Raw genomic sequence first — 25,886 nt, forward strand, 5'->3', positions numbered from 1 at the left:
CCTTTGGGTCTCTGCTCTAGTCTGGGTGTGGTTCTTATGAAAAGATCTACATGGCTGTCCAGAGACTCATTTCCCTCGCAGCCCTAGGAACCCCCTTCCCTTGTTCTAATACACTTCTGTCCCACAGGTTTGACAAGCCTACCAAGATGGACCTGCAAGTCTTCCTCTCAAGGACCAGCCCCATCTCCTACAGCAACATCCCTGCCTCTTATTGCCCCTGCTCCTTTCATTTCTCCCTCTGGGCCTGCCAGGCCAGGCTCCCTGCAGCCAGGAATGTTGGGGAGACCTGGCCAGCTCCCTCTCAGTCCAGCCTTTCAGGGCAGGTCTGCCCTAGTACCTTCTTGTCCTGCTGCAGGCATAGTGGCCCTCAGGGCTTCCAGGTCCAGACCCAGTATCAGCCCAGGACACAGTACTAGGGGCCTTGGTGTCTTGTTCACAGTGTCTCCTCCTTCCTGCTCACCTCAAAGATCAGGGAAGGACCATCCCAAGAACTCTAGGGTTACCTGCTTTATCTGCCCCCACCGTGGGGGCTCTGTCTCTGTTTACCCTCCCCTCCCTCCATGCCACCTCAGCCAAGGATCCACTGCCTCTGTGCTCCCCTGCCTTGGCTACGTACCTAGTGCCTTTATCTGATCCCCTTCGCCCTCTCTGAAAAAAATCTGTTCTCAGGAAGAATCTGATAAATTAATTCACTCTCAGGTGTAAAGGACTGATTTGTTGTTAAGTGCCATCAAGTCCTCTCTGACTTAAAGTTGACCCTGTGTAAGGTTTCTGATGAGCAGCTGCTGGGTTTGAACCACTGACCTTTCACCTAGTTCAGTGTTTATCCACCAGGACTCCAAATGACTGATAATACCATAGAAATAGATTCCTCCCTGAAAGCTTTGCTTTCTAACAGACTCATCTGCAGTGTGTAAAACAGCGAGGGTGTTATATATGTTTTTGCTTGGGTGGGGGGTATTCATTATCCTAGTTCCCCTCCTTCATGTTAAGTTAGGTTTGACACCCAGTGGTCCTAGCATGGCAAGTTGAGAGGTCAGAACTTTAGATTCAGTGCCAAGTCGACAGCCAGCACCCCCTTTATCTCTTAAAGTCCACTACTCTATCCTCTCAACATCATGGCCCAGGTGAGCTTGGAGAATGCGGAGATATATGAGAATCTAACAACGTCCGTCTGGTGCCTTGTCCAAACCCTTTAATGCTGTAGTTAAAATCTTTTGTTGTTTGTTGTAAATTTTAGAGCTCTTATACCAAGTTGGCTGCTCTGTTTTTACCTAGATCCAGGCGGGTGTGGGAGTAGGTTCAGAGCCCTGCCTCCTCCCCCAGTAATGCCTAGCGGCTCCAGTGTATCTGAAAACACAGCTCTGGAGGGTGTCACCAGACCCCAGGTCCACAAAACTGTGACACATAAACAGCCAGCCCTACTTCAGCCCTTGTGATTCAGGGTGATCCTGTGGTCCAGGGAACCCTCATCTGTGTGCACTGCCCTGGTCCATAAAAGAGCCCAGAGTCCCTAGACCCCTGTAGCTGGTCCCCTGGGCCTGCACTGAGTCATGGATTGGGGTCCTGGAGACCCTGCCCTCACCTCCCACTCTACCCCTGTAGTTGAGAATTTGAGGACAAAGCCTGAGCTGGGGTGGGGTTAGGGAGGAGTGGATGGGTACCACCAGAAGCTCCAGAAGCCTGCATTGCTCTGGCCCTGCCAGGAACTCTGAATGTGACCCTGAGCAGGGCAGTTCTCTTCGTCTGACCTCAGTCAGGGTTCAACTAGATGACCTCTAAGGACCTTTGAATGTTTGTGTTGTACAATTCGAAAAGTTTTCCTGACATGGCAACTCTCCCGAAACTCAGCAAAAACTGTCCTCCACAGACAGGTTTTGGGTGTGAGAAGGGGCTCTCAGAAGCCTTCCTCAGGGAACTAGGAAGGGGGCGGGGGGACCTAGGGGCTGGCTCGATTCTGGATGTCTGGGGCTGTTCCAGCCACTGCTGCTTGCCCACACCCTCTCTGGGATGCCCACTGAAGGCTGCTGGGCAGTGTCAGTGGGTGCTCAATCTCATGATTCCCCATCAAATCCATGCATCCAACACATGAGGAACCTGCCCTCGTTTCGGCCAAGGAGGAAACGAATACATGCGCAAGATCAGTTCTGCTTCCTAGCTCTTGTTTTTGTCATGTGCTGAGCTCTCCAATGCTGGGTTTGGGGACATAGTATTCTCCAGAGAAACATAACCAATAAAAGATTGGTAAAACCCTTTACAGGGTCATTATGGGTCAGAACCGACTTGACAGCACTTAACACAACAACACCTATTTACCTATCTGGTGGGAGAAATAGAAGTCTTTGGGTAGTGTGAACGGTCAACACATTTGGCTTCTAATTGAAGGGTTAGAGGTTTAAGTACACCCAGGGGTACCTCAGAAGAAAGGCCTGTTTATTTTTTAAAATGTAGCCATTGAAAACCTCTGAAGCACAGTTCCATTCTTATACATGCAAGGTTGCCGTGAGTTGGAAGTGACTTGTGTGTGTATGGAGAGAGAGACTGAGATTTCATGTGCTGACAAGTGCAAAATCTATAGGCCAGCAGAATTTCTATGTTAACAGTTTTAAAGCAAAATCCCTTCTTTGCAAAACTTCAGCTTTTGCTCTAAGATTTTCAGCTGATTAGATGAGGCCCACAAAGATAATTTACTTTACTTAGAGGCAGCTAAGACTCGTGTTTGACCAAACAAAAGGGCACCAAGCTGACATAAAATTAACCATTCACAAGGACGTACACACCTTCTCACAAAAACCCTGGGCCCTGACCTTAGTAAGTTTACAGAATCATGCCCTGAATCACTTGTTTTTAAAGACTTTGGAGAATAAACTCCCAGTCTAAGCTGAACCAGTTTTTTTTTTCAACTGCAGGTTCTACCTTGTATCTGGCCACTTCTGGTAGTATAAGTCTATTCCTTTGGAGGAGGGCTTAGCCTATGGGTTTAGGGTCACAGAGAGATTCACTCACAGAGAGGCCCACAGAACATGCTACCCATCCAAGATTGCCCAGTCCAGCAGATGCAAAGCTGGAGTAGCCAACAGCCTGGAAGATATCTTTATCCACACTTCTTTTCAAGTGAAGCTGCAGATAAGCCCTTATCCTCTGCCCACCAGGACTCTGGTGCAGAGACTCAAAGTGTCTTTGACGATTGCCTTCTAACCCCCGAATCCTGCTTCCAGCCTGTCCTCCCAGGTCTGGGCCACTGGCATCTGCTTTATCAAGATGCTCAAGAGGGACAGCTGGTTTGTGTTACATGCCTGCTCCCTCCTCTGTTCTCCACATATCTGAGCAGCTTTAAATAGCTTATCTGAGCAGTTGGACAACCACATGGGCTTATATGGCGTGGGGTGCGTGTTCCTTTAGTCTTGTCCCTGGCACCTGCCAAAATAGCAGCCAACACCCACCCACCCCCCATTCCCCGCCGCCACACCCCTGTGTCTCCTACTGCACATTCCTCCCACCACAGGGTCCACCTGCCTGCTTAAAGCCCTCTGCATCCCCTATCCTCATCCAGTCCCGGCCTGGGCTGAGCAGACAGCCCTCAGATCTCTGCAGCTCCTGTTCTGAGGTAAGACTTGAGCACAGGGAGAGGAGGGGAAGATGTGAGCATCCTGATGTCAGGGACCCTTACCCACAGTGTACTTGCATCCACCCTGAGTGGATGCCAGGGTTCACAGTTATCCATGTTCCATCCTAGAAGTGGCCTGGGAGTTTTGGTGGGAAAGCAGGCCACTTTTAGATGAGATGTAGCAGGAATTGGATGCCTAGACTAGCACAACAGAGAGGCAAGGACCCTGTGTTAAAAAGTCGAGACTTGGCTTTGAGTCCTAAATCTGCCACGAAAGAGGTTGCCCAAGAGGGCAAATTCCTTTTTCTCCCTGCACCTTACTTTCCTCATCTGCAGAATGGGTCAGATACTTGCTAGGCTGCTCTAACAATTATGATGATCCAACCAGCAGGGACTTCCCCAAATTGTTTGGTCCAAATCCTTTCCCTGTAGATCAGTGATGGGGAACATTTGTTTCTGGCAAAATTTATAACATTCACAGACCATACAAAATTACCAACTTAAATATTAGTTTGCTATATTTAGTCAGGAGTTCTGGTGTGGTGCTGTGGATTAATGCGCTGGGCTGCAAAGTTGGTTTGAACTGCAAAGTTGTTGGCTCAAGCTCACCAGCTGCTCCTTGGAAACCTTATACAGGGTCATTGTGGGTCAGAACCAACTCAATGGCACTTAACAACAACAATGTGGAATTGTAGTTGCCTTGGCAGGGCCAGACCAGATGATTTTGTAGGGTTTATATGGGTGGCAGGCCAGACATTCCCCACCCCTGCTCTAGATGAAGGGTCATCACACCTTCTCAGACAGGTCCTTCTTGAGCCCCAGAGAGTAGAATGAAGCATGTGGTCAAATGCTTATCTTCAGGCCCCTGGGAACTGTGTGGATGCATTGAGGTAGCCAGGGAAGGCTGGCTGACACATTTCATTAGACCTTCCTGACCCAGCACCAGTATCTTCCCCAGAGCAAGAGCATGGGCCCAGAGCTCTTGGGGTCAGGTGAGGGAAAGGTCCCTACTGGGACATCTTTCACAGAGTGCAAACCCCCAGCTCAGTTGCATTAAAAGATTAACCTTGAACCTAGCTGCCCCAGGGGTCCCTGAAAGAATAATCCTTGTTCCACCCACCCCATTTTCTCTATACATGGGAGTGGCACAAGAAGCCTTAGTGGCAAAGTGGGCTGCTAACTGGAAAGTTGTTGGTTCGAACCCATGGGAGAAAACTGAGCCAGTCGGCTTCCATAAAGATGTATAACCTCGAACACCGTGTAGGGCAGATGTATTCTGCCCCAAAGGGTCACTAAGAGTGGGAATCAACTCAACGGCAGTGGGTTTGGGAGAAAGATTCCCCTTCCTGGACAAGCTGGGGAAATATTTGGAGGGGGGAGTTTGGAGTGTAAGGAATTTGAAAGCACATTCCCCAGCCCAGTGCAGCTGGGAAGCCACCTGACCTCTCAGATTCCTCCTCTGACCCATGTCTCAGGGCAAGTCCTCTTTGTCCTAGGAATCTGAGAGGATCGCGTTGCCAGCTCCCCCGCCTGCCCTCTCATTGCTGACTCCCACTCCCTAATCATCTAGTCCCAGGTCTCCTGGTGGGCTAACAGCTGCAGGCTTAGGGTGTCCCAGCTGAATGCTGAAGACACGGGCTGAGGAATCAGATCTGTATTTCTCAGAAACTAGATGGAGACTGTTTCTGCAAGACAAGAACTTGAAGTTTGTAGTCAGGTACCCTTGTTAGGTGCAGTCAAGTCAACCCTGTATAGGGTTTCCTAGGAGCTGCTGGTGGGTTTGAACTGCTGATCTTGTGGTTTGAAGTGCAGTGCTGATCCACACCAGGAGTTCCTGATGGTGGTGTTGGTTATGTGCCGTGGAGTTGGTTCTGACTCATAGCGACCCTGCATAGGGTTTCTGAGGCTATAAATCTTTAGGGGAACAGAAAGTCTTATTTTTCTCCCACAGAACAGCTGGTGGTTTTGAACTGCTGACTGTTGAGGTTAGCAGTCTGACTCATAACCACTATGCTACCAGGAGTCCCTAGGTGGTGTAAATGGTGTGTATTCAACTACTAACCTAAGGAGCTCTGGTAGAGTGGTGGCTACATATTGGACTGCTGACCTCAAGGTCAGCAGTTCAAAACTACCAGCAGTTCCACAGGAGAAAGATGAGACTTTCTGCTCCCGTAAAAATTTACAGTCTCAGAAACCCTATACAGGGTCGCTATGAGTCAGAAATGACTTCACGGCACATCCCCAACACCACTAACCTAAAAGTTGGCAATTCACATCCACCCAGCCTTGTCACAGAAGAAAGACCTGGAGATCTGATTTTGTGATGATTACAGCCAAGAACACCCTATGGAGTAGTTTAAATCTGTAGCTCATGGATAATCGGAATTGGCTGAACAACAATGGGTTTCCCTTTGGTTTTGATCAATATCTATAGATAGAGATTGTGACTCAACTAAGGTCACATAGCGAAAGCTGGGTTTCAAGCCCAGATCTCCTGGCCCTGAGGCCGTATTCTTTTGGCACTCTACTATTTTTGCTTTATAAGCATATGTTGTTCTTGTTATTTGTTGTCAAGTCAGTTCCTACTGACTTGATCCTATATAGGGTTTCTGAGGAGCGGCTGGTGAGTTTGAACCGCCAGTCTTGTGGTCCAGTGCTTATTGTACAGCACCACACTGGGATTCCTTATAGGCCTATATGCCCCAGGAAAGGTGACCCTGAGGGCAGTAGCCTGGAAAGCAGCAGAGGAGGCAAGCAAGGGTTCCCATGTGAGAATAAGGTGCCTTAGGACATTCTCCTACCTTGCCTGCCAGGTTCTTGAGTGTTTGCCATTCTGGAGTTGCCAGTCTCAGCATAGCTGCTGACCTGTCACTGGGTCTTTGAGCAATTGGCTGGTCTGTGCCCTCTCAGGTAAAAGCCCTTTCCTGGTCTGCATGCTATTTTAGGAGCTGCTTTTGTGAAGATTACAGCCAAGAACCGCCCCCCCCCCCCCAAAATCAAGGAAGAAGGTCCAATCTGCTGCTTCTGCCTCTGAGCCCCAATCCCAGTCCTAGACCCAGTGGTTCTGACCCGGTGGGAAGGCAGGGCAGGGCAGGGCAGGAGAGGAGCCAGAAAACAGAGACTATATGGTCAAGGCTGGCTACATATCATTCCACTGGAAACCTTTACTCCTTCCTGAGGTGGCAAGTTTCCCCAAGTTCTCAAGCTACTAACTTTGGCTGCTCCCCTGTGGTTCTGCAGCAAGAGTCCACAGCCACCCTTGGGCCAGGAAGCAGTTCTCGCTGATGCTCCCCATGCCCATTTGGGAACCCTCTGGCGTCTGAAACTCTCCTCTCTTCAGCAACATGAGACCTTGATCCCCCATCATGAAACCTTACACATTCGTCCGGGAGAAGCCCAGGACTGTGTGGAAACAGGGCTCCTTGCAGGCCCTCCAGTAGAGGGAGCAGGGGAGGAGCCTGCCCTGCTGTAAACTGTGCTAGTCTGGAACCTGAAGGACTGGACAGAATTGGAACAGGTTCAAATCAACTGCCAACCCAAACCAAGGCTGTGGCAGGTGTTAGGTCTGGGAAGGCCTCACCTGGAGGACAGCCAGGAGCTGCAGCTCCCTCAAAAGCCCTCCACCTCAAAGGGATTTCCTTGTGGTGGACATGACTCCACCCTACATGGTGGACACTGGCTCTCAGTGATGCTCTACAGATGGGTCCTCGGTCCGGCTCTCAGCCACACTAGTGTGACGTGTCTACTTGGGAGAGGAGGACAGGACACGAGAGTGTTCTCTACTCAGCTGCTGTCCTCAGCTTGCAGCTTGGCTCAGAAGTCGGTGGCTACAGTGCTGGCAGGGCCCAGTATGGGGAAGGAAATGGGGGCAGAGGAAAACCCTGAGGACAATCACATTTATCATTCTGATTCTACTCCCACCTCAATTTAGTCCCACATTTTAGCCCTGTTTCCATCACTTTGTCCCATCCTTACATAATGAAGGAGGCAGTCCCGTTGTTTTGTACTATTTTAGGGGTTACCATGCTCATTTCAACCCACATGAACGGTGTCCCCAGGAGTAGGGCTCTGATGAGGCCCAGGAAGTTGTTGTTATTATGCGCCATGGAGTTGGTTCTGACTCACAGTGACCCTGTACAGGGTTTCTGAGGCTGTAAATCTTTATGGGAACAGAAATCCTCATCTTTCTCCTGTGGAACAGCTGGTAGTTTTGAACTGCTGACCGTGAGGCTAGGAGCCTGATTCATAACCACTATACTACCAGAGCTCCTTGGGGCACAGGAAGACCTTAATTGAAAGTGAATCCTGTGCCAGGCACTTTATACCACCTCTACCCTTCACACCCACCACAGCAAGACCATAAAACAAACCTGCCACCCTCCGGTACACACTGACTTTTTGGGACCCTGTAGAGGGTTTGAGCCACCAACCTTGGGGTAGCAGCCCAGCCCTCATCGCCACTAAGGCTGCTTTACACACCGCCACAGAAGAGGTGGAATAGCAAATCTCTGCATTTCACCGATAAGGGAACTGAGGTGTAGGGAGGTCAAGTGACCTTTCCAAGGTCACACCCATTCAAAATGCCATGGGCCCAACACTGGGACATGTTGCTATTTCCACCTCTCCGTGAGATGACTCTTATAGAATCATACCTCACACTGGTCTAATGCTTTCCAGTTTTCAGAAACTTATTTACACCCATTTGATCCTCACAACCCACCCTCCCACCCCAACCCCAAGTAGGCAGGATGTGAACACCTCCTTCATATTACAGAGCAGGAAGTGAGGTTCAGAGATTTAAAAAAACTTGTCCAAGAACACTCAGCCAGCTGATAAGAAGTTTGGAATCTAGATTGTCTGTTCCCATTTTAGTGACCTCAAAGTAAGTTCCCCAGGGAAGCATTTTAAAAAAATTGTTGATTGAGATCATTGTAGCATCTCATGAAGTTGAAAGATTTAATAATGAAAGATCCCCTGTCTACTTTGCTCAGTTCCCTTTAATGATAACAGTTTTGCAAAACTAGAGTATACACCCAAATCACAATAAAAAGTTTTCTTTAAAAAAACAAACAAACATAGATTAGATGTTTGTTATTAAGTGCTGTTAAGTCATTTCCGACTCAAAGCAACCCGGTATAGTGTTTTTGAGGAGCAGCTAGTGTATTTGAACCACCAACCTTGCAGTTCAAACCAACCTTGCAGGCCAGTGCATTATCCTGCAGCGCCACACCAGGATTCCTTAGATTAGGTGTTTCCTGTTGTTGTGTTAAGTGCTGTGGAGTCAGTTCTGACTCATAGTGACCCTGCATAGGGTTTCCAAGGAGCAGTTGGTGAATTTGAACCACCAACCTTGTGATTAAAACTGACCTTGTAGTACAGTGCTTTATCCCACAGCGCCACACCAGGACTCCAGATTAGATGTTTGTTGTTGTTAAGTGCTGTCGAGTTGGTTCTGACTCATAGCGACTCTGTATAGGGTTTCTGAGGAGTGGCCGGTGAGCTTGAACCACTGGCCTTGCGGTCAAACAGACTTTGCAGTCCAGCGCATTAGTCCACAGAGTCACACCAGGACCAAATTTGTCAATAGTGGTGAAATCATTTGGGTAGAGATATCAAGAATGGTGACAAAATCTGGGAATGCAAACTATGTCCAGGAATATTTATACATGTAGAAATTGTTGAATGGGTATATATTTTCATCAAAAATAAATATGATTTTTAAAAAGAAGAAAAATTATAGTACACTATCACAATCCTGGTGTGGAGCTGTAGAATATACACTAAATTACTAACCGCAAGGTCGGTGGTTCAAACCCACCAGATGCTACTTGGAAACCCTACTGTTGAGTCAGTTCTTAATAACAACAATCACAATCAGAATATTGACACTGATCCATTCCATGATTTTTGTTTCAGATTTCCCCAGTTTTACTTATACTCATGTGTGTGTGTGTTATTAAGTTCTATACTACCTTGTGTTGCCTTTTTATTGCCACACCTCCGTCCCTGCCATCCTCCACACACATCCCTCATCCTTAACCCCTGACAACCACTAATTTCTTCTCCATGCCTGTAACTTTGCCATTTCAAGAATGCTGTATGAATGGCATCATACAGCATCTGACCTTTCGGGATTGACTTTTTTTGCACAGCACCATTCCCTGTTGTGAGTATCAATAGTTTGTCCCTTTGCCTTGCTGAGTATTCCATGGGATGGATGTACCACAGTTAAGGCTCTTTAGCCCCTTCCCCAGGGGAACTTTGAGCAGTGGTGAACTGAACATGTGGAACCAGTATGTGGGACATCATGTAACACTTTGTTCCCCAGAAGATTTCTGTAGACTGGAAAAGTTGAGAAACATTAGAAACATTGTTTTGAGAGCTGGTGTTCTTAACCTGATGCCTGGAAATGCAGACAGTAAACCAGCTCAGGGGAAAGAAGGGAACCCAACATTAGCTGGTTACCCTATTGTTCTTCAGCCAACTCTGCATGTGTGTAAATGTAAAATTATGCTCCATAGGGTTTTTAAGGACTGATTTTCAGATTTAGATCACCAGGACTTTCTTTCACGGCACCTCAGGGTAGACATGAACTTCCAACCTTTTGGTTAGCAACAAACCCGTCTCCTCTTATCCAAGGAGGACGCAGATTCACTAAAGGTCACACAGCTAATTAGGGGCCAGACTAAAGTCACGCCCAGTTCTCTCAAATCTCTTTTCCAATTGTGACTCAGAGCTGTTGACCTAGAGTTGAGGAGGATGGGCTTCCCCTTCCACTCACACTGTCATTTTTTTCTTTCTGGAGGAAGAACGAAACCATGTCTGACACAGAAGACGCGGTGGAAGAGTACGAAGAGTGAGTATGAAGGGTGCTGCCCTTCCCACCCGCTCCTCACACCTGCACCAGGATCCCGTGTGCCTGTTTTCACTCTGACCCCTGGAACACTGGGCACCCCATCCCAGGCAGACCACAGGCTCTTACCTGGCTAGGAGGGTGGCCATTAGCAAAGGAACCCAGGAGCTAGGGCTCCTGAAAATGGATTCAGTGGCTCTCCTGAGACTACAGAACTGGTGGTGCCCCTCAAAAGCCAACTCTGAACTCAATATTATCTCTACATTAGGATAGCCTACTCTCTCTAACTACAGTCCATCCCACTCTTGAGAGAAGCTGGGGGTGGGCACAACTATGGGAGTGCACCAGGGAGGACACAGAGGCTCAGCATGGTCCTACCCTTACACAGCACACCCTCTGCTTGGGATGTGAAGACAACCCGTCTGAGGGAATTAGCACACAGGGCTGCCTTGGAGGGTGGGCTGTCTGCAGTATAGGCTCTCGCTTGTGGGAAAGCTGTGTGGAGACTGCAGGTCTAGAAAGAGAGAAAAGGGAGAGGGAAGGGCTTTCTAGAAAGAGGCATAATCTGGGAACAGACTCAGAGGTGAGAGAAGAATAGTAAGGGGGCAGAAGTCGAAAGTGTCCACTAGGCTGGGACTAGCCTCTGCAAGGAGGTAGCACTGGATAAAGGTGGGCACGTGTACAAGGCACACAGAGGAGTGTGAACATCATGACATAAAGAGGAAAATAAAAATGGGACAATCTGTGCAGAGGCCAGTGTGTGGTGTGTGTGTGTGTTTATGTGGGTGTGTATAGTGTGAGTTTATGGTGTATGTATATATATATGTGTGTGTGTGGTATATGAGTGTATGTTGTATGTATATATGTGGTGTGTGTGTGTAGTATGTAATGTGTGTGGGGTATGTGTGTATAGTGTGAGTCTGTGGTGTATGTATGTGTGTGTGTGCGGTATATGGAGTGTGTGTATGTTGTGTGTGTGGTATGTAGTGTGTGTGTGCTGTGTGTAAGTGTGATGGAATGTGTGTGTGTTGTGCATGTGGTATGGACTACTGATAGCCTTTCCTTTTCTCCTGCAGGGAGCAGGAAGGTAAGTGCACACATTTGTACTCATTTGAATTGAGGACAATGTGGTTTGAAACTGACCCCTCTTCTTCTTTCCTGTCCTGTTGCTGGGGCCTCCTCTTCTGAGCAGAAGAAGCTGCAGAAGGTAAGCATCTTGGGAGGAGGAGGACCAGAAAGGAGAAATGCTAGGAATCCAGTATTCCTGGGAACCCTGGGAAAACAGCTCATCTGCCCTCGCCTCTCACCCACAGTGGAGCAAAGATTCCCCCACAACCAGGACTCCTAAATGGTTGCTCAGGACTAGAGGCAAATGGTTAAACCTGTGTCTTCCGTATGTCAAAAGTTCAAATAGAATCACCACCTTTCCCAATGGATAGTTTTGCTTCTCCACCCTAATTCTTTTTATCATGGAAAGTTTTAGGTGCATATAAAAACACCAAGAATATAATAATGAGCCTCCATGACCCAATCACACAGCTTCAACAATCATCAACCAGTGGCCAAGTTTGCTTCATTTAGACTTCATCTCCCCCAGTTACTGTGGAGCACAGAGCCAAAGCAATCCCCAGACATATCATTCCTATTAAATATTTCAGCGTACCTCTCTAAAAGATAGGATCATAAAAACCATTGCTGTTCATAGTGACCCTAAAGGACAGAGTAGAACTGCCCCAGAGAGTTTCTAAGGCTGTCATCTTCACGGAAGTACATTGTCTCATCTTTCTCCCACAGAGCAGCTGGTGGGTTCAAACTGCCAACGCTTTAGTTAGCAGTCACATACTTAACCGCTACCAGGGATCCTCTTAAAGATAAGCACTATTTTATACAAAAACACACCATAACTCCAATGCCATTATCACAATTACAAATACTCATTTAATAATTTTTCACATTTGATGATGAGCATGAAAGTCCTTAGTAATCTGAGCCATTCTATATTTTGTTGTTGTTATGTGCTGTGGAGTCGGTTCTGACTCATAGCGACCCTGTACAGGGTTTCCGAGGCTGTACATCTTTACAGGAGCAGAAAGCCTCCTCTTTTTCCTGCAGAATAGCTGGTAGTTTCGAACTGCTGATCTTACTGTTCACAGCCCGATTTGTAACCACTACACTACCAGAGCCATTCTATATAGGCATGATGATTTATCATCATTTTGCAAAAGATTCATTTTGATCCTTGGACCCTCAGATGCTGTTTCTACTCCTTGATCTGTTACCACATTTCTTTCCTCAGTTTTGTGTCATGTAGCTTACTGAATGAATATCCTAGCTTGTCCTTCCTGAATGTGTGAAACATGGGTATGTTCAAAGGCCTTGCTCCAGTTCCCACCTAAACCCTAAATGGCCAGAATGACCCTCAGATCCCTAAGAATTCTGTACCCTGGGAAGGCTAGGCTGTGTCCGTTAGGGACTCAGCAAATCCTCAAAGGTATTACGTTAGCATATGGTGTGTGGCCATTAGGAGGAGGGGCCCATGATGGCCCAGGGACAGGGAAGGAGAAACTTGGTAGCTAGACTCTCCCTTGCTCCCTGTGGCTTCTCAGGAAAATGAGGAGTCTCTTGCACATTTAGGCTGTTTTAGTGGTCTGGAGTCCTGGTGTGGTGTTATAGGATCAGCAACTTCTAACTGCAAGGTTGACCTTTCAAACCCACCAGCCACTCCTCAGAAATCCTATACAGGGTTCCTATGAGTCAGAACTGACTGGATGGCACTTAACAACAACAAACAATATGGGGTATCTGGGCAAAGAGTCATCACAGGAGAAACTCACAGCAAAAATGGAGAGGGGAGTTACTTTTGGTTTGAACACAGTATAAGTGAGAAGCTGTTTCATACAGTTTTTAAATGAAAAATGAAGCTGACTCCAATTTCTGCCATTTTGCTTGCACAGATTCTTAATACAGTGGGTCTTACTTTGCTTTGAAGGATTCGCTAGCGCGTTACAGTAGGCTTTGGGTAGTGGGATTTGAGACCCAGACCTTTGGATTTAGAAGCAATTTGCTTGCTTCGTAGTGTAGGATTTGGCTGTGAATTAACACAATCATTCATTCTTCACTGGAATGATGGCCTGAGCTCCATATAGCATCTGCCTTGCTTGCAAGGAATGGATTGCACCCTGCGTTCCCACATGGCTAAGTATCTGGTTGTGAATGACCAAGAGATCAAGACCTAGGTAGATGTCCACTGAGCTACAAAGTGAGCAGTCTCCAAGAGCAAAGCATAACCAATAGTTGTAACCTCTTTCTCTGGGCAGATGTTTGCATCTAACAACACAGCCCAGTCTATTTTTCTGGTATTATAATGCTGGGCCTTTCTTAGATGGCTTCCTTCCAACAGGCCAGGCAAATCCACCTGGGGCCAGGTTCTTAAGCAAGGCTGTCAGCAATGTGACTCCAGAAAATTTGAGGGGCTGATTCAGGGCAGGGACATAGGTAACATTTGATGGGTGCCCATTGCTACCCACTTCATCTTCTGGGGCCCCTGCTAGTAAGAAGAGCTCTGGAGGGGCTGCAATTAATGTGCTTAGTTGCTGCCCTACAGGCTCACTATAAATCAGAATTGACTCAAGGCAGTGGGGCTTGGGGTCTTAGTAAAAGGGAAGCTAAGGCTTTATAGTGTAGAGTCAGGGGAGGGAGCTGTTCATTTTCACTTACTTACTGAGTGCTTCCTGCCTCTCAGGCGTGGGCTTGATGCTCTACTCATGCCAGATCATTTCATCCACACCCTGGCTGAGATGTAAGGGTCAGGATTTCCAGTTGACTTCAGGCACCTCATCAGTTACTGAGAAGAAGTTACTGAGGGAAATGGGCTGCTCAAGTTGCTAGAGTTCTGCACCAGGAATTCAAATGCCAGCCTAACCCCAAGGCCTACACTTTTAACATTGCTTCCCAGTACTGCTGCTCTGGTCCTGGCTTCTAGGCTCCCAGACTAACCTGTCTTGCTTCTCCCTTTTGCTGCTGCCACCCCCTGAATCTCAGAAGAAGAAGACTGGAAAGAGGACGATGACGGTAGTATAGTTTTCCCTTTTGTTGTGCTTCCCACTGCCTGCTGTCCCCAGAGTCTGCATGTTGGTTGAGGTGGAAGTGTGTGGAGGGCAGGTGTGGGAATGGGTCAGCCATGTCCTCCTCAGACTCAGAGGGTGGTCCAGGACCCCAGGTCTGAGTTCTTTATCTTGTCTCTCCTTTAGGGCCACTGACTCCGCTTTCCTGGTCCCTGTTCTTTTCCCTGGGTCATGGGAGAGGCCATCAAGTCCCAGGGCCATAAGGGTGCTCTGAGAGAAACAATGCCTCCTTTTCAAGGTCCAAGTCCTCTCTGGGGTGCTGCCTCTTAGACCCTTGTAGCAGCCTTACCTCAAAATAGAACCTTCCAGAAGAATGAGAATAGAGAGCTAGCCAGCAAGGATATGGCTAGCTGTGCGGTCCTCCTTTGGTTCATGCTGTTACGACCTCTTTCCACACCTCTGATGTTCCCATTCTCTCTACAATACACCCCACCCATCTGCTTGAATTCTCCCACGACGGGGAGCTCACTACCCCTCAAGGCCGCCCTCTGCATCTTCAGACACTGCTGATGTCAGACAATCAGTCATCACACTGGCTCTCATCCTAGCATGTGGGCTGAGTCAGGGGGTGAGAAAGGCCTAGCTTGCTTGTCTGCAAATGTGGCCACAGAGGAGAACTAACGTCTTGAACATGTGATCCTGTTCTTCCCCCATTCCACACAGCAGTGTTGGGTGCTGGGACTCTTCCTATGAGCTGGGCAGTGCATAGGCATGGTGGCCGGGGGCAAAGAGCCTGGGGACAAAGTCATCTGAAGAACAGCCAGAGTCAGTCAACACAGAGGGACACGGTGACAGCCTTCAGAGTACATCAGCTGTTGAGGGTGACGGAACTGGACTTGTTCCCAGTCCCCAGGGCTAGGACTAGGGCCAGGAGTGATAGCAGACAGATTTGGGTTTAATTTACGATGAGCTTTCTAACAGTGGTGTCTGAAGATGCAGTAGGTGGCTTTGGAGGTAGTGAGCTCCCCATTGTGGGAGTACTCAAGCAGATGGGTGCAGTGTGTGGTACAGAAAATGGAGATATCAGAAGAGTGTAGAGAGGTTGCAGCAACATGGCCCACGGCTAGTCATATCCTAGCTGGCTAGGCTAGTCTCTACTCTTATTCTTCTGGAAGGTTCTTTTCTACAGGGGTCTAAGAGGCAGCACCTCAGAGAGGACAAGGAATACAGATGGTGCAGGCCATTGTTTCTCCCAAAGCACACACATGGCCCAGGGCTTGACCTCTCCCTCCACCCTGACTCTGTTTCTTTCTTTGCCTAGAGGCTGCTACTTGTAAGTTAGTCAGTCAGTCATCAGTCAGTGCGTGTTAATCAAACACTTCCTATAGGCAAAGCATTGTACCTGGCATCATTCTATCTGGCTGTCTGTCTACTTCAAAAGCCTGACTATGGTGGGGTCCAACCCTGTCATCGCAAATGGAAGAAAACAGAAAAAATCTTGACCATTCTTCAGAGTACAAAAATCTCAATGCTGGGCATCTCTTCCACCCACATAGTCTCGCTGGTTTGCTTTCTTTGGATACAGATGAAGGGTCTCTAGACTTGGAGAGTCCCTAGGAACAGGGAAGGAGCATCCCTGACAACTCACCTCAAGGAAGGCACATTCTGTGAAATTCTGGGGTGGAAAGGTGGGGAATGGGTGGGGTTGCATCTCAGTGAGGTTGTTGGGGGCAAGGAACCACACTGGTCAGGTCAACTGCCTGAGTAATGTGTCTTGTTGGACCCATCCTTCTCTGATGCTTGTCACAACACACACTACACCTTAACTCACTCCTACCCCAGACTTCTGACCCTCCCAGTATTCTCTGGGTACAGAAAATACTAGAAAGGCCCAATTCTGATCCCCCACAAAGCCAGAGAAGAATGATTAGAACACTCATGTCCTTCTGTTCAATGTGGTTCAGAGGCCAGCAAACATTTTCTGTAAAGGGATTGATAATATATATTTTAGGCTTTGTGGGCCACAAGGTCTCTGTTGAAACTACTATGCAATTGTAACACAAAAGCATTCATAGACAGGACATAAATGAAGGGCTGTGTTCCAATACAATTTTACACACAGAAATAGGCTGGGGGTCAGATTTGTCCCTTGACCTGTAATTTACTGACCTTGGGTTTAAAGCTAGACTCAAGCAGTTTCCTGTTATTCATACCAGTTGTCCCAAAACTCATGGGGACCTGGATATCAGGGGCCCTCATGATCTCCTACATCTTCTCTGTTCTGAGTTCTGCCTCATAGTGTAAGAAACGGGGACCTGGTTATTCATGAGTCTGGTTCCCTTTTCCAGAGTTGGAGGAGGCAGTAGAAGAAGAGGCTGAAGGAGAGGCTGAAGCTGAGGCTGAGGAGGAGAGCGAGGAGACCAAGGCAGAAGGTAAGGCGAGCTCACAAAGTCATGTCTATGGAAGTCAGAAAGCTACCTGGAATATGCTTTCAATCTCCTGGGTGTAATGTGGGCATAAAATAACATGCTGCATGTTAAAGAACTCTGTGTATTCTTTGTGTAAGCTCTGTGTACCTCTGCCTTGTAGCTTTGCTCCTCCTGTCTCAGACCTGGTCTTGGCTAGATTCAATAGTCAATTGTTCAATCAACAAACATTTACTAACTACTGCTTTTGTGTCAAGCTGTCTTGAGCCTAAGAGCATACTAGGAGAATAAGACATGCATGCTCCTTGGCCCCATAACCAGCAGGGTTCATTTGGGTTAGAACCTATTTGTGGAGAAGGCTTGTGCTAGGGTAAGGAAGGACCTTGATAGATTTCTCATTTTTGGTTTAGAAGATGGACTAGAAGAGGAGACTAAAGAGACTGAAGGTAAGGGCTGTTGGCCTTCAGGAGAGAATTCCAGGTGGTAAGGAAGCCCTTCTCAGCAGCTTTGGGGGATGATTGCCTGCAGGGTTGCTTCTAGGGAGGTGGAAAGGAGGTGAGTGAAACACATCCTGGGAATGGACAGGACAGGACTTGGTGGTAGCTGTGCACTTTGGATGTTGAATTCCATACAGCTGCCCTCTTTGTCCCAGAGATGCTGCCTTGATGGTTTCCCAAGGGAAAGAGGACCATGTTCATCTCCCAGGTCACTCACACACAAGGTTCCCAGGGCTCTGTGAAGTCATGTGTAAGGTGTGTGGTACCAACACACAAGGTTCCCAGGGCTCTGTGAAGTCATGTGTAAGGTGTGTGGTACCATTAGGACAAATCCAAAGATATGTGGGAGATGGTCCTGGGGATCATGATGCTGCAGCCTGCACAGGGTTGCAGATGGCCGAGCCACACCTTCAGAGTGATGACAATTATGCCAACCTGCTTCCTTGCTCTGTGGTCACCAGAAGTCTAGGAGGTGACCAAGGAGGCAAAGATGTGGGAGAGGACTCTGGGGCCAAGACTCCCAGAGACCCTTCCACAGAAACCCAAAGCTCTAAGCAATGCTTCCTCCCTCGTTACCGCTAAATGCTAGAAAGCTGTGACCTACCACATTGAGAGTGGGGTTCAGCCATCCCTGGAGACATGCACTGGGAGCTGCTATGGGATGCCAAGTGTGGGGTATAATCCCTGTCTTCATTCCTGAGGATGTCCCTGGGACCCCAGGGTGCAGGGGGGGAGCTGAGGCCCACAGGCGTCCAGGGGTCTCCTGACCCTGTGGGTGTGTTCTTCTCTCTCCTCCAGATGGCCCAGTGGAGGAGTCCAAACCCAAGCCCAGGTGAGCGTAGCACATCTGTGCGAGGCCCTGGGTGTGGAGGGCCAGAGTGGAAGGATGATGAGAATGGGGCAGGAGTGGGCCTGGGCGGGGATGCAGCAGGCTGTGTTCTGCACAAGGGTCACTTCAGAGGTCACAGGGAGGGGATAGGAGTCTTAGATTCCATTCATTTGTGAGACCTCAGGGCAGCTGGTGTTGGGAGGGCTAGAGGACAATACTAAACCCACCAGTAGGTGGCGCCTCAGCACACTCCCAGTTCAGTGGGGCCGACAGAAAGCAGACACCAAACGCAAATCCAAACTCCTTGCCGTTGAGTTCATTCCGACTCATAGTGATCCTGTAGGGCAGAGTAGAACTGCTCCATAGCCTTTCCAAGGCTGTAAACTTTAGGGAAGCAGATTGCCTTATCTTTGTCAAAGAGCAGTTTGTGGGATCAAACTGCAGAACTTTTGGTTTGCAGTCAAATGCTTAACCACAGTGTCACTTAGGGCTCCTTACAAACCCAGCCGCAGCCCAAACCGAAGCCTATTCCCTTTTTCATTCATTTGTCCAGTACCTTTCCTGGTCACTTGTAGCACACTGCAGCCATGTATTTCAGCCTTCTCACAACCCCACACAGATCTGAGAGTAGTCAGAAAAAGTGAGAACCAGAGAGACCCACCTAGGTGTGGTGTCGCACAGTAAGGATAACTTGGGCCGGGACCAAACCGTAGGACTCCTGGGCTCATGGGGAGATTCTTGGGGTCAGCTACAGGGGCTTGGAGTCAGACGAACTTGTACTCATCATAGCTTCTGTGCTTCCTCGTTGTGTGGCTTTGAGCCTCTGTGTTCTCAAAATGAGATTGATGATATACTAATCTGTGTGGATGTTGTTGTTAAGTGCCTTTGAGTTGGTTCCGACCCATAGTGACCCTGTATAGGGTTTCCTAGGAGCAGCTGGTGAGTTTAAACTGCCCACCTTGCAGTTCAAACGGCTTTGCAATCTGGCTTATTAGCCCACAGCGCCACATAGTGGGTATAAAATGAAATGATGTATGTGAAAGAGTGTTGTGTTTTCCTAGATGCTGAACAAGTATGAGGACTGTCACTATGGGGTGTTGTTATTATGGCCTCACTGAGAAAGAAGGATCTTGCCTGCCCCAGGCACTCACACTCCCTCAAGCCCACAGTGGGGCTGATACTCACTGACTTCTCATTCCTCTAACAGGCCATTCATGCCCAACTTGGTGCCCCCCAAGATCCCTGACGGAGAGAGGGTGGACTTTGATGTGAGTGTTGGTTTTGAGGAGGGCAGGCCTGAAATGGTGGCAGTCACAAAGACCCCTAACAAGACCTGATAGGTTTGTGTGGGCAGATCGGATGGTGCCTGGAAGAGCCAGATTGGGTGCCGGCCCCTGAGCAGTATCCTGGGTTCAGGCCACAGTTCCCTGACCTGGCTAGGCCCAGCCTCTGCTAGAGGTCTTTTAGATTGAGCAGGGGGTCTCTCCTGGACTTGGATGTGACAGCCTCTGATCTCTGGTGTTCCACCCACAGGACATCCACCGGAAGCGCATGGAGAAGGACCTGAACGAGCTGCAGACGCTGATTGAGGCTCACTTTGAGAACAGGAAGAAGGAGGAGGAAGAACTGGTTTCCCTCAAAGACAGGATTGTAGGTGTCCCACCTCCCAGCACAAAGAGCTCCCTTTCCTCAGGCCCACCTCCTCCAGGCAGTCATTTCTCTCCCTCAGGATCCCCAGAGTGCTTTGAGCTTCTCGAAGCACTGCCCCACACCATGGTTCTCAGGGCTCTGCCTTCTCTCCCTGCCAGACTGGACACTCCTTGATGGCAGGCACTGAGTCTGATTCATCACTGGGGCCCCTGTCCAGACCCTGGCTATGGAATGGCCAGTCACAGAGGCCTGTGTTTCTCCCACCCCGAACCTTCCCATACAGTACAGCTCTCCACACGAATGAAAGGACGATGCCTGTGAAACCCCAAGTCATTTCAAAGGGGGAGGGTGTGACATGGTGGTCACTTTATTCCTATTATTTTCTTCTTCACCAAATTTGCCTTTCTACAGAGACACCACTCTGGCTGGCAGCTGATGATAGGCTATCTTTGAGCACAGGGCAGCTGCTGGGGCTGGACTGTGGGGGAGCAGGTGTGGGAGACAGGAGTAACCTGCATGCCATTTTTCAAATGATTTCAGAATCACTATGAATAATGTAGGATGTGGGTTATACTCACATGTCCTAGAGCAGATCACCCCTATTTAAGCAAAGACCCATCTGTGTAGTGGGTGCCCCTGCCTATGCCCACGGAGCTGGCTGGGAGTGGAGAACGGGAGCCTTGACTGACTGTCTGTGTGAGTAACCTCCTCTCTGAGGCTCCCCTTTGCCCCTATAATTCTGATGATGGTCTCCCCCACGTGTTTGAACTCCCCCCCATAGGAGAAGCGGCGGGCAGAGCGGGCTGAGCAGCAGCGCATCCGGAGTGAGCGGGAGAAGGAACGTCAGACACGCCTGGCTGTGAGTGACCCCTGGCATGCCCCCAGCTCTGTGCTGGTCCATGGAGACCTCTGAAGTCCCCCAACCCTTGCTCTACTCACAGATACTTTTTCAGTCAAGATACAAGCATCTATTCAGCGCTGGCCATTGCTCTGGCTCTGACAGTATATAGGTTAACAAGGCAGTGTCTGCTTTCTTATAAACTTAGCATTTTAAAGACTCTCAACCCTCAGTCTTTTCCCAGACCCAGCTATCCAGGAACCCTGGGTGCCCTCGCCTCTTCCTAAGGCCCTTCCCAAGCAACACACTTTCTTGGGGGAATCCCAGCCTGAGAGGATGGTAATACCTCACACTTTGGGGATCAGAACCTCACTTATTCATTCAGTAAACAACATCTTGTGCCCTTGAAAAGCTCCTTGCTGAGTGGAGGAAAAACTTAGCCTTCGGAATCAGGATTTGCTGCCCACCAACCCCAATGCACTCTCTTCTTCCTCTTCCCCACAAATCAGGAAGAGAGAACCCGGCGAGAGGAGGAAGAAAACAGGAGAAAGGCTGAGGATGAGGCCAGGAAGAAGAAGGCTTTGTCCAACATGATGCATTTTGGAGGATATATTCAGAAGGTAGGCAAGGATGAAGCAATGATCACCAGGAAGTCCTGGTAGATATGCGAGGAATGAGGTGCCCATTAAAGCAAACAGATTTTAGACTGGATTCCCAACTGTTGTGGGTCAGAGGCTGAGGGCTCTTCCTGCCCAACATCAGAGCTGACTTTCAGCCTGACTGTGATATCCACTAGGGGCGCCTGCTGGGGTATGGGCTGCAGCCAGAGGCTGGTATACCAAATGTTTCACCTCAACTTGGGCTCCAGCCAGACCCAGGAATTCCAAGGTGCCCAAATGCAGCTGGAAGAGTCCTGTGACTAGAGTCAGAGCTCTGGTTGGAGACTTGACCGCTTTGAACCTCAGTTTCTTCATCTGTGAATTTGGATTAATATTGCTTGCCCTGCCTACTTTGAGAAGAGCAAATGAACTACACGAAAAGCACCAAGGTGCTACACAGATGTGAGGTGGTGTTTATTCCTCAGAAATTACTCTTAACTCTTAATTTGTGTGGCCTACTCCTGCCAGATATTCCACACTAAAGGGAGGTTGTTGTTAAGTGCTGTTGAGTCAATTCTGACTCACAGGGACACTGTAGAGGGTTTCTGAGGAATGATTGGTGGGTTTGAACCTCTGAACTTGTGGACAGCAGCCCAATGCTTAACCTACAGTGCCACATCAGGACTCAAGGGAGGAAAGGGGTATATAAAACAGGTATCCTCTATCAATGAAGGGGCCAGAACATTTTCTTAGATTTCCAAAATCCCCAGGTCAGAACCAGGTGAGCCACCCTACCTCTGCCCCCACAGTGACCCTACCAGTCAAATCTTTTACATGGCCCTGCTACCAAATAGTCCCTACCCCAAACCCCTAGACTCCTGTCCTAATAAACAAGGCTGCCTACAGCGAGCATCTGAATCATCTTCTCCTTCTTCCCTCCTGTGACTCTTCTCACCTTTGTCTTCTGCCCTCTGTCTGCCCCCTCTCTGTGTCTCTGTTGCCGTCTCGGTCTTTCTCTCTGGGTCTTTCTATCATGGTTTCCTGGCTTTGCAGGCCCAGGTGGGTACCAAAACCTCAAACCCTCTTCCTCCCTGTAGTTTTGGGGGGATCATCCTGGGAGGGGAAGGCACTTGTTGGAGGGGAGGACTGTGGAGATTGGACTAGATGGGGAGGAAGGAGCCTGGGGAAAGATGGAAGAGACTGAAGAAGCAAAGGAGGAAGGGACGCTGTTCCTGCCTCAGTTTCTCTGGGGAATCTGGACAGTTGACAGTGTATACAGGGAGGTGGGGGTGTTGCAAGAACAAAGTTCTTATCCTGTTGGGTTTTGGGAGGACTGGGAGAATGAGGAAGGGGTGGTCTCCAACCAGTCCCCCCTGCTTGTGCCACCCCCTCCAGACAGAGCGAAAGAGTGGGAAGAGGCAGACAGAGCGGGAAAAGAAGAAGAAGATTCTGGCCGAGAGGAGGAAGGTGCTAGCCATCGACCATCTGAATGAAGATCAGCTAAGGTGGGCCCAGGAGGGGTGGTCTTTGGGTGCTGGGAGGTGTTAGGGCACAGGGCATGTTCTCATGGAACCAACAGTCATGCTACTGCCCTACACATTTCCCTGGGAACATTTAGAGTTGGGCTTGAGTTGTCTCCAGTTTGTGCTTTGTTAAGAGGGAAAATGAACTGAGTATCAACTTACCCCTCTGCACAGTGGTGGTGGGCAGGGGACTGAGTAGGAGCGCTCTGCTGTGTCTGCGGCTTGTCCCTTTGCCTTCCCATCTCCAGAACTTTGCCCTGGCAGGTCCTGGTGTCCATTCTTGGGCTCGGCACCTCCATCCAGCCGTGGGCTGCGCCAGGTCTTAGGGAGGGCTCAGGCATCTCTAGGATGAAGTCTGATGGGGGTCTCTTCTTTATCTCCCTTTCCTCACTTGTGCAGGGAGAAGGCCAAGGAACTGTGGCAGGGCATCTATAACTTGGAGGCCGAGAAGTTCGACCTGCAGGAGAAGTTCAAGCAGCAGAAATATGAAGTGAGCTGCAGTCTGCTGCTCCTCTGCCCCCACCCCCTTCCCGTGCTCTCCCAGCTCCTCCTGGTTTGATTGGGTCTCACACAACTGCCAATCATCCAGTCATTTCCCTTTCCCAGTTTCTCTTACCAGCCTTCAACTCACCTCCAGCCCGACAGTATTCAGTGCCCACCACTCAGGCCGGGCCGTGCTTGATGGGGCCCAGCAGAGACATTTTCCTAGGCCTCCATCCTCAGCTCCTACTCCCTCCTAGCCAGGTTTCCCTAGAGGCAGAGGCAGCAGCTCTGCTGCAATGAGCTGGTGGGAGGACTCTGATGCACAAAGCCCTGCACCTGGCGTAGAGTCAGCCCTTCACCAATGTGTGCATGGGCAGGCTGGCCTCAAGCTCTCAGCCTTGCAGGGTCTCAAGAGCATGAATGGGGGTCTCAGATGTGCAGACACAGTCAGGAAAAACACTGAGTTGATGTTGGTCCTGCACAACGGGCTCAGACTTGGGAGCCAGTCCTGCCTGCTGGGCCTCTCAGCCTAGCCACGGAGGGGTACACTCTGTCTCAAAGGGCCACTTAGCTGTTCCTACTTAACCTCCCCTCCCCCATCCAAGGGGGTCCTTCCCTGAGCCTAGCTCAGGCTCCCATGGCCACAGGGTGAGGCTGAGACAGGTGTTGATGCTGGTAAATGTTCTGGCTCTGCCACTTACTAGCTGTGGGACTTGTCCATGCCTTTGTTTTCTCACTGAAATCCCAAGATAACAAAAGGATCTAGCTCATAGGGTTATTGCGAGGATGAAACCAGTTGACCTCAACTCATGATGTCTTCATATGTGTCAGAGGAGAACTGGATCTATAAGGTTTCAAATCGTTGATATTTAGGAAGTACATCACCAAGGCCTTTCTTCTGAGGTTCATCTGTATGAACTCACACTTCAAATCTTTTGGTTAGCAGCTTCACAATGGCATGCCACCCAGAATCACTGTGAGGATTAGCGAGATGATAATAACAGAACATTGGCAACAGCTGTAACAATAACAGTGATGATAGCCAATGTGTTGTACTCAGGCTCTGAGTACTTCACGTGTACTAACTTGCTAACTAGCACTACAGTCCTTGTTGTCATGTGACTTTAAGTCTATACAAGGTTTCAAGAATGGCTGGTGGGTTTGAACTGCCAACTTTAGGTTAGCAGTCCAGTGATTATATACCAAGGCTTGCACTACAATCTATGGGTTAATATCTGGGAAAGTGCTTAGAACAGAGCCCAGGATGCATGAAGTGCTCCACAGGTGTGAACTGTTGTCTGATTATGTGCCGTCCACCTGCCCACCAGCTCCACGCTTTGCTCTGCTCCTGGCCTAGGGTGCTGTGTGCTGAAGGTGTGGTGCAGAAGCAGGCTGCGCCTTGAAGGGTCAAGCTTTGGGCACCAGGTGGATGTGGTCTCAGGCTGGGCTGGAACACACATCCAGTTACCCAGCCTTGCATGACCCCAACTCTCAGGAGGCCCACCTTATGGGACCCTCATTCTGAGCTTGCTACGGCCCTGGGACCTTACAGTGATAGGCCAACGAGGCAGCCAAGATGCCTCTCCTTGGCTCCTGTTTCCAAGTCCCTGGACTCCTCTTGATTGTTCCAGCATCATAATAGTCCCCTTGCTCTCCCTCTCCCTCCTCCTCTGTTGCTATACTGTACCCTTTTCTCCCCCACCCCAGCCAGCTCAGAGCTGGGCCCAATGACCTCCAACCTTGTCCTCTTCATTCCCACTTTTTTACAGATCAATGTTCTCCGAAACAGGATTAACGATAACCAGAAAGTGTAAGCATTTGAGTCCAGCCCTTCCTTACCTACCCCACCCTCCCTTTCTGGTCATCCCCTAGTTCCTCTGAGTCCTGTGAGCTCTCCTTCGGTTCACAGCCCTCCCTGAGCCTCCTTTTCTCCCCCGCGTGCTGCTTACCAGTGGGAAATGGGGTACAGAGTATGAAGCAGCTGCCCTGTTCTGCGCCTGGCTGCTCCTAGCAGCCCTCACTACAAGGATCTGCTACTCTGCCATATGTCCCCCATCTGAGTGGGTCTTCTTCTCCCACAGCTCCAAGACCCGAGGGAAAGCCAAAGTCACTGGACGCTGGAAGTAGAGATGACAGCCCCTTAGAGGCCATGCCTCCTTCACCAAGAGCTTGATCCTCACTGTGTCTCCCCGCTGCATGTCCCCAGCACCTGGGAACCACAGGCAGAATTCTGTCTGGAAACCAGAAGCTGCCCAAGCTAGAAGCTGCCACTCATGCCTGACCCCATTGCCCATAATAAAGAGCTACCACACAACACATATCTTTCTGTCACTTCCCCTGCAAAGGGAGGGAGGCTGAGGGGAGATCCTGGTCTTCCAGGGTATCAGGTGGTTGTAAGAGCCACAGGAAGGAACACATCTTGTGCCTATAAGAATCAGAGGGGTGCTGGTCGACCTGCTCCCACCCACCTGTCCCCAGCACCCACAGCAGAGGGAGCGCTGTGGCCCCGTCCTGATC

At 49.3% G+C, this 25,886-nt stretch overlaps 1 protein-coding gene across 4 annotated transcripts; it reads left to right on the forward strand.

Moving 5' to 3' along the window:
• The first annotated feature begins 10,425 nt into the window (after window positions 1-10,425).
• On the forward strand, window positions 10,426-25,496 carry TNNT2 (troponin T type 2 (cardiac)). 4 transcript variants are annotated; one of them, XM_006834147.1, is made up of 14 exons: window positions 10,426-10,463; window positions 10,888-10,916; window positions 14,502-14,531; window positions 16,891-16,956; window positions 17,361-17,396; window positions 18,246-18,279; window positions 19,484-19,544; window positions 19,810-19,926; window positions 20,708-20,785; window positions 21,274-21,399; window positions 22,765-22,868; window positions 23,286-23,376; window positions 25,139-25,179; window positions 25,451-25,496. In XM_006834147.1, exons 1-14 carry the CDS (start codon window positions 10,426-10,428, stop codon window positions 25,494-25,496), a joined length of 897 nt encoding a protein of 298 aa, XP_006834210.1. The 4 variants fall into 4 exon arrangements, with proteins under 4 accessions (XP_006834210.1, XP_006834211.1, XP_006834212.1 ...); XM_006834148.1 differs by having other exon boundaries at window positions 21,274-21,384; window positions 22,759-22,868; XM_006834149.1 differs by lacking the exon at window positions 14,502-14,531.
• The last annotated feature ends 390 nt before the right edge of the window (window positions 25,497-25,886 follow it).

This window comes from Chrysochloris asiatica, unplaced genomic scaffold (assembly GCF_000296735.1).
Source record: "Chrysochloris asiatica unplaced genomic scaffold, ChrAsi1.0 scaffold00009, whole genome shotgun sequence".
NCBI lineage: Eukaryota > Metazoa > Chordata > Mammalia > Afrosoricida > Chrysochloridae > Chrysochloris > Chrysochloris asiatica.

Coding starts and splice junctions, on each gene's coding strand:
- TNNT2 (XM_006834147.1), top strand. CDS start 10,426: ATGTCTGACACAGAAGACGCGGTGGAAGAGTACGAAGA. Junction 19,545..19,809: donor GAGAGAGGGTGGACTTTGAT/GTGAGTGTTGGT, acceptor TTCCACCCACAG/GACATCCACCGGAAGCGCAT. Junction 19,927..20,707: donor TTTCCCTCAAAGACAGGATT/GTAGGTGTCCCA, acceptor TCCCCCCCATAG/GAGAAGCGGCGGGCAGAGCG.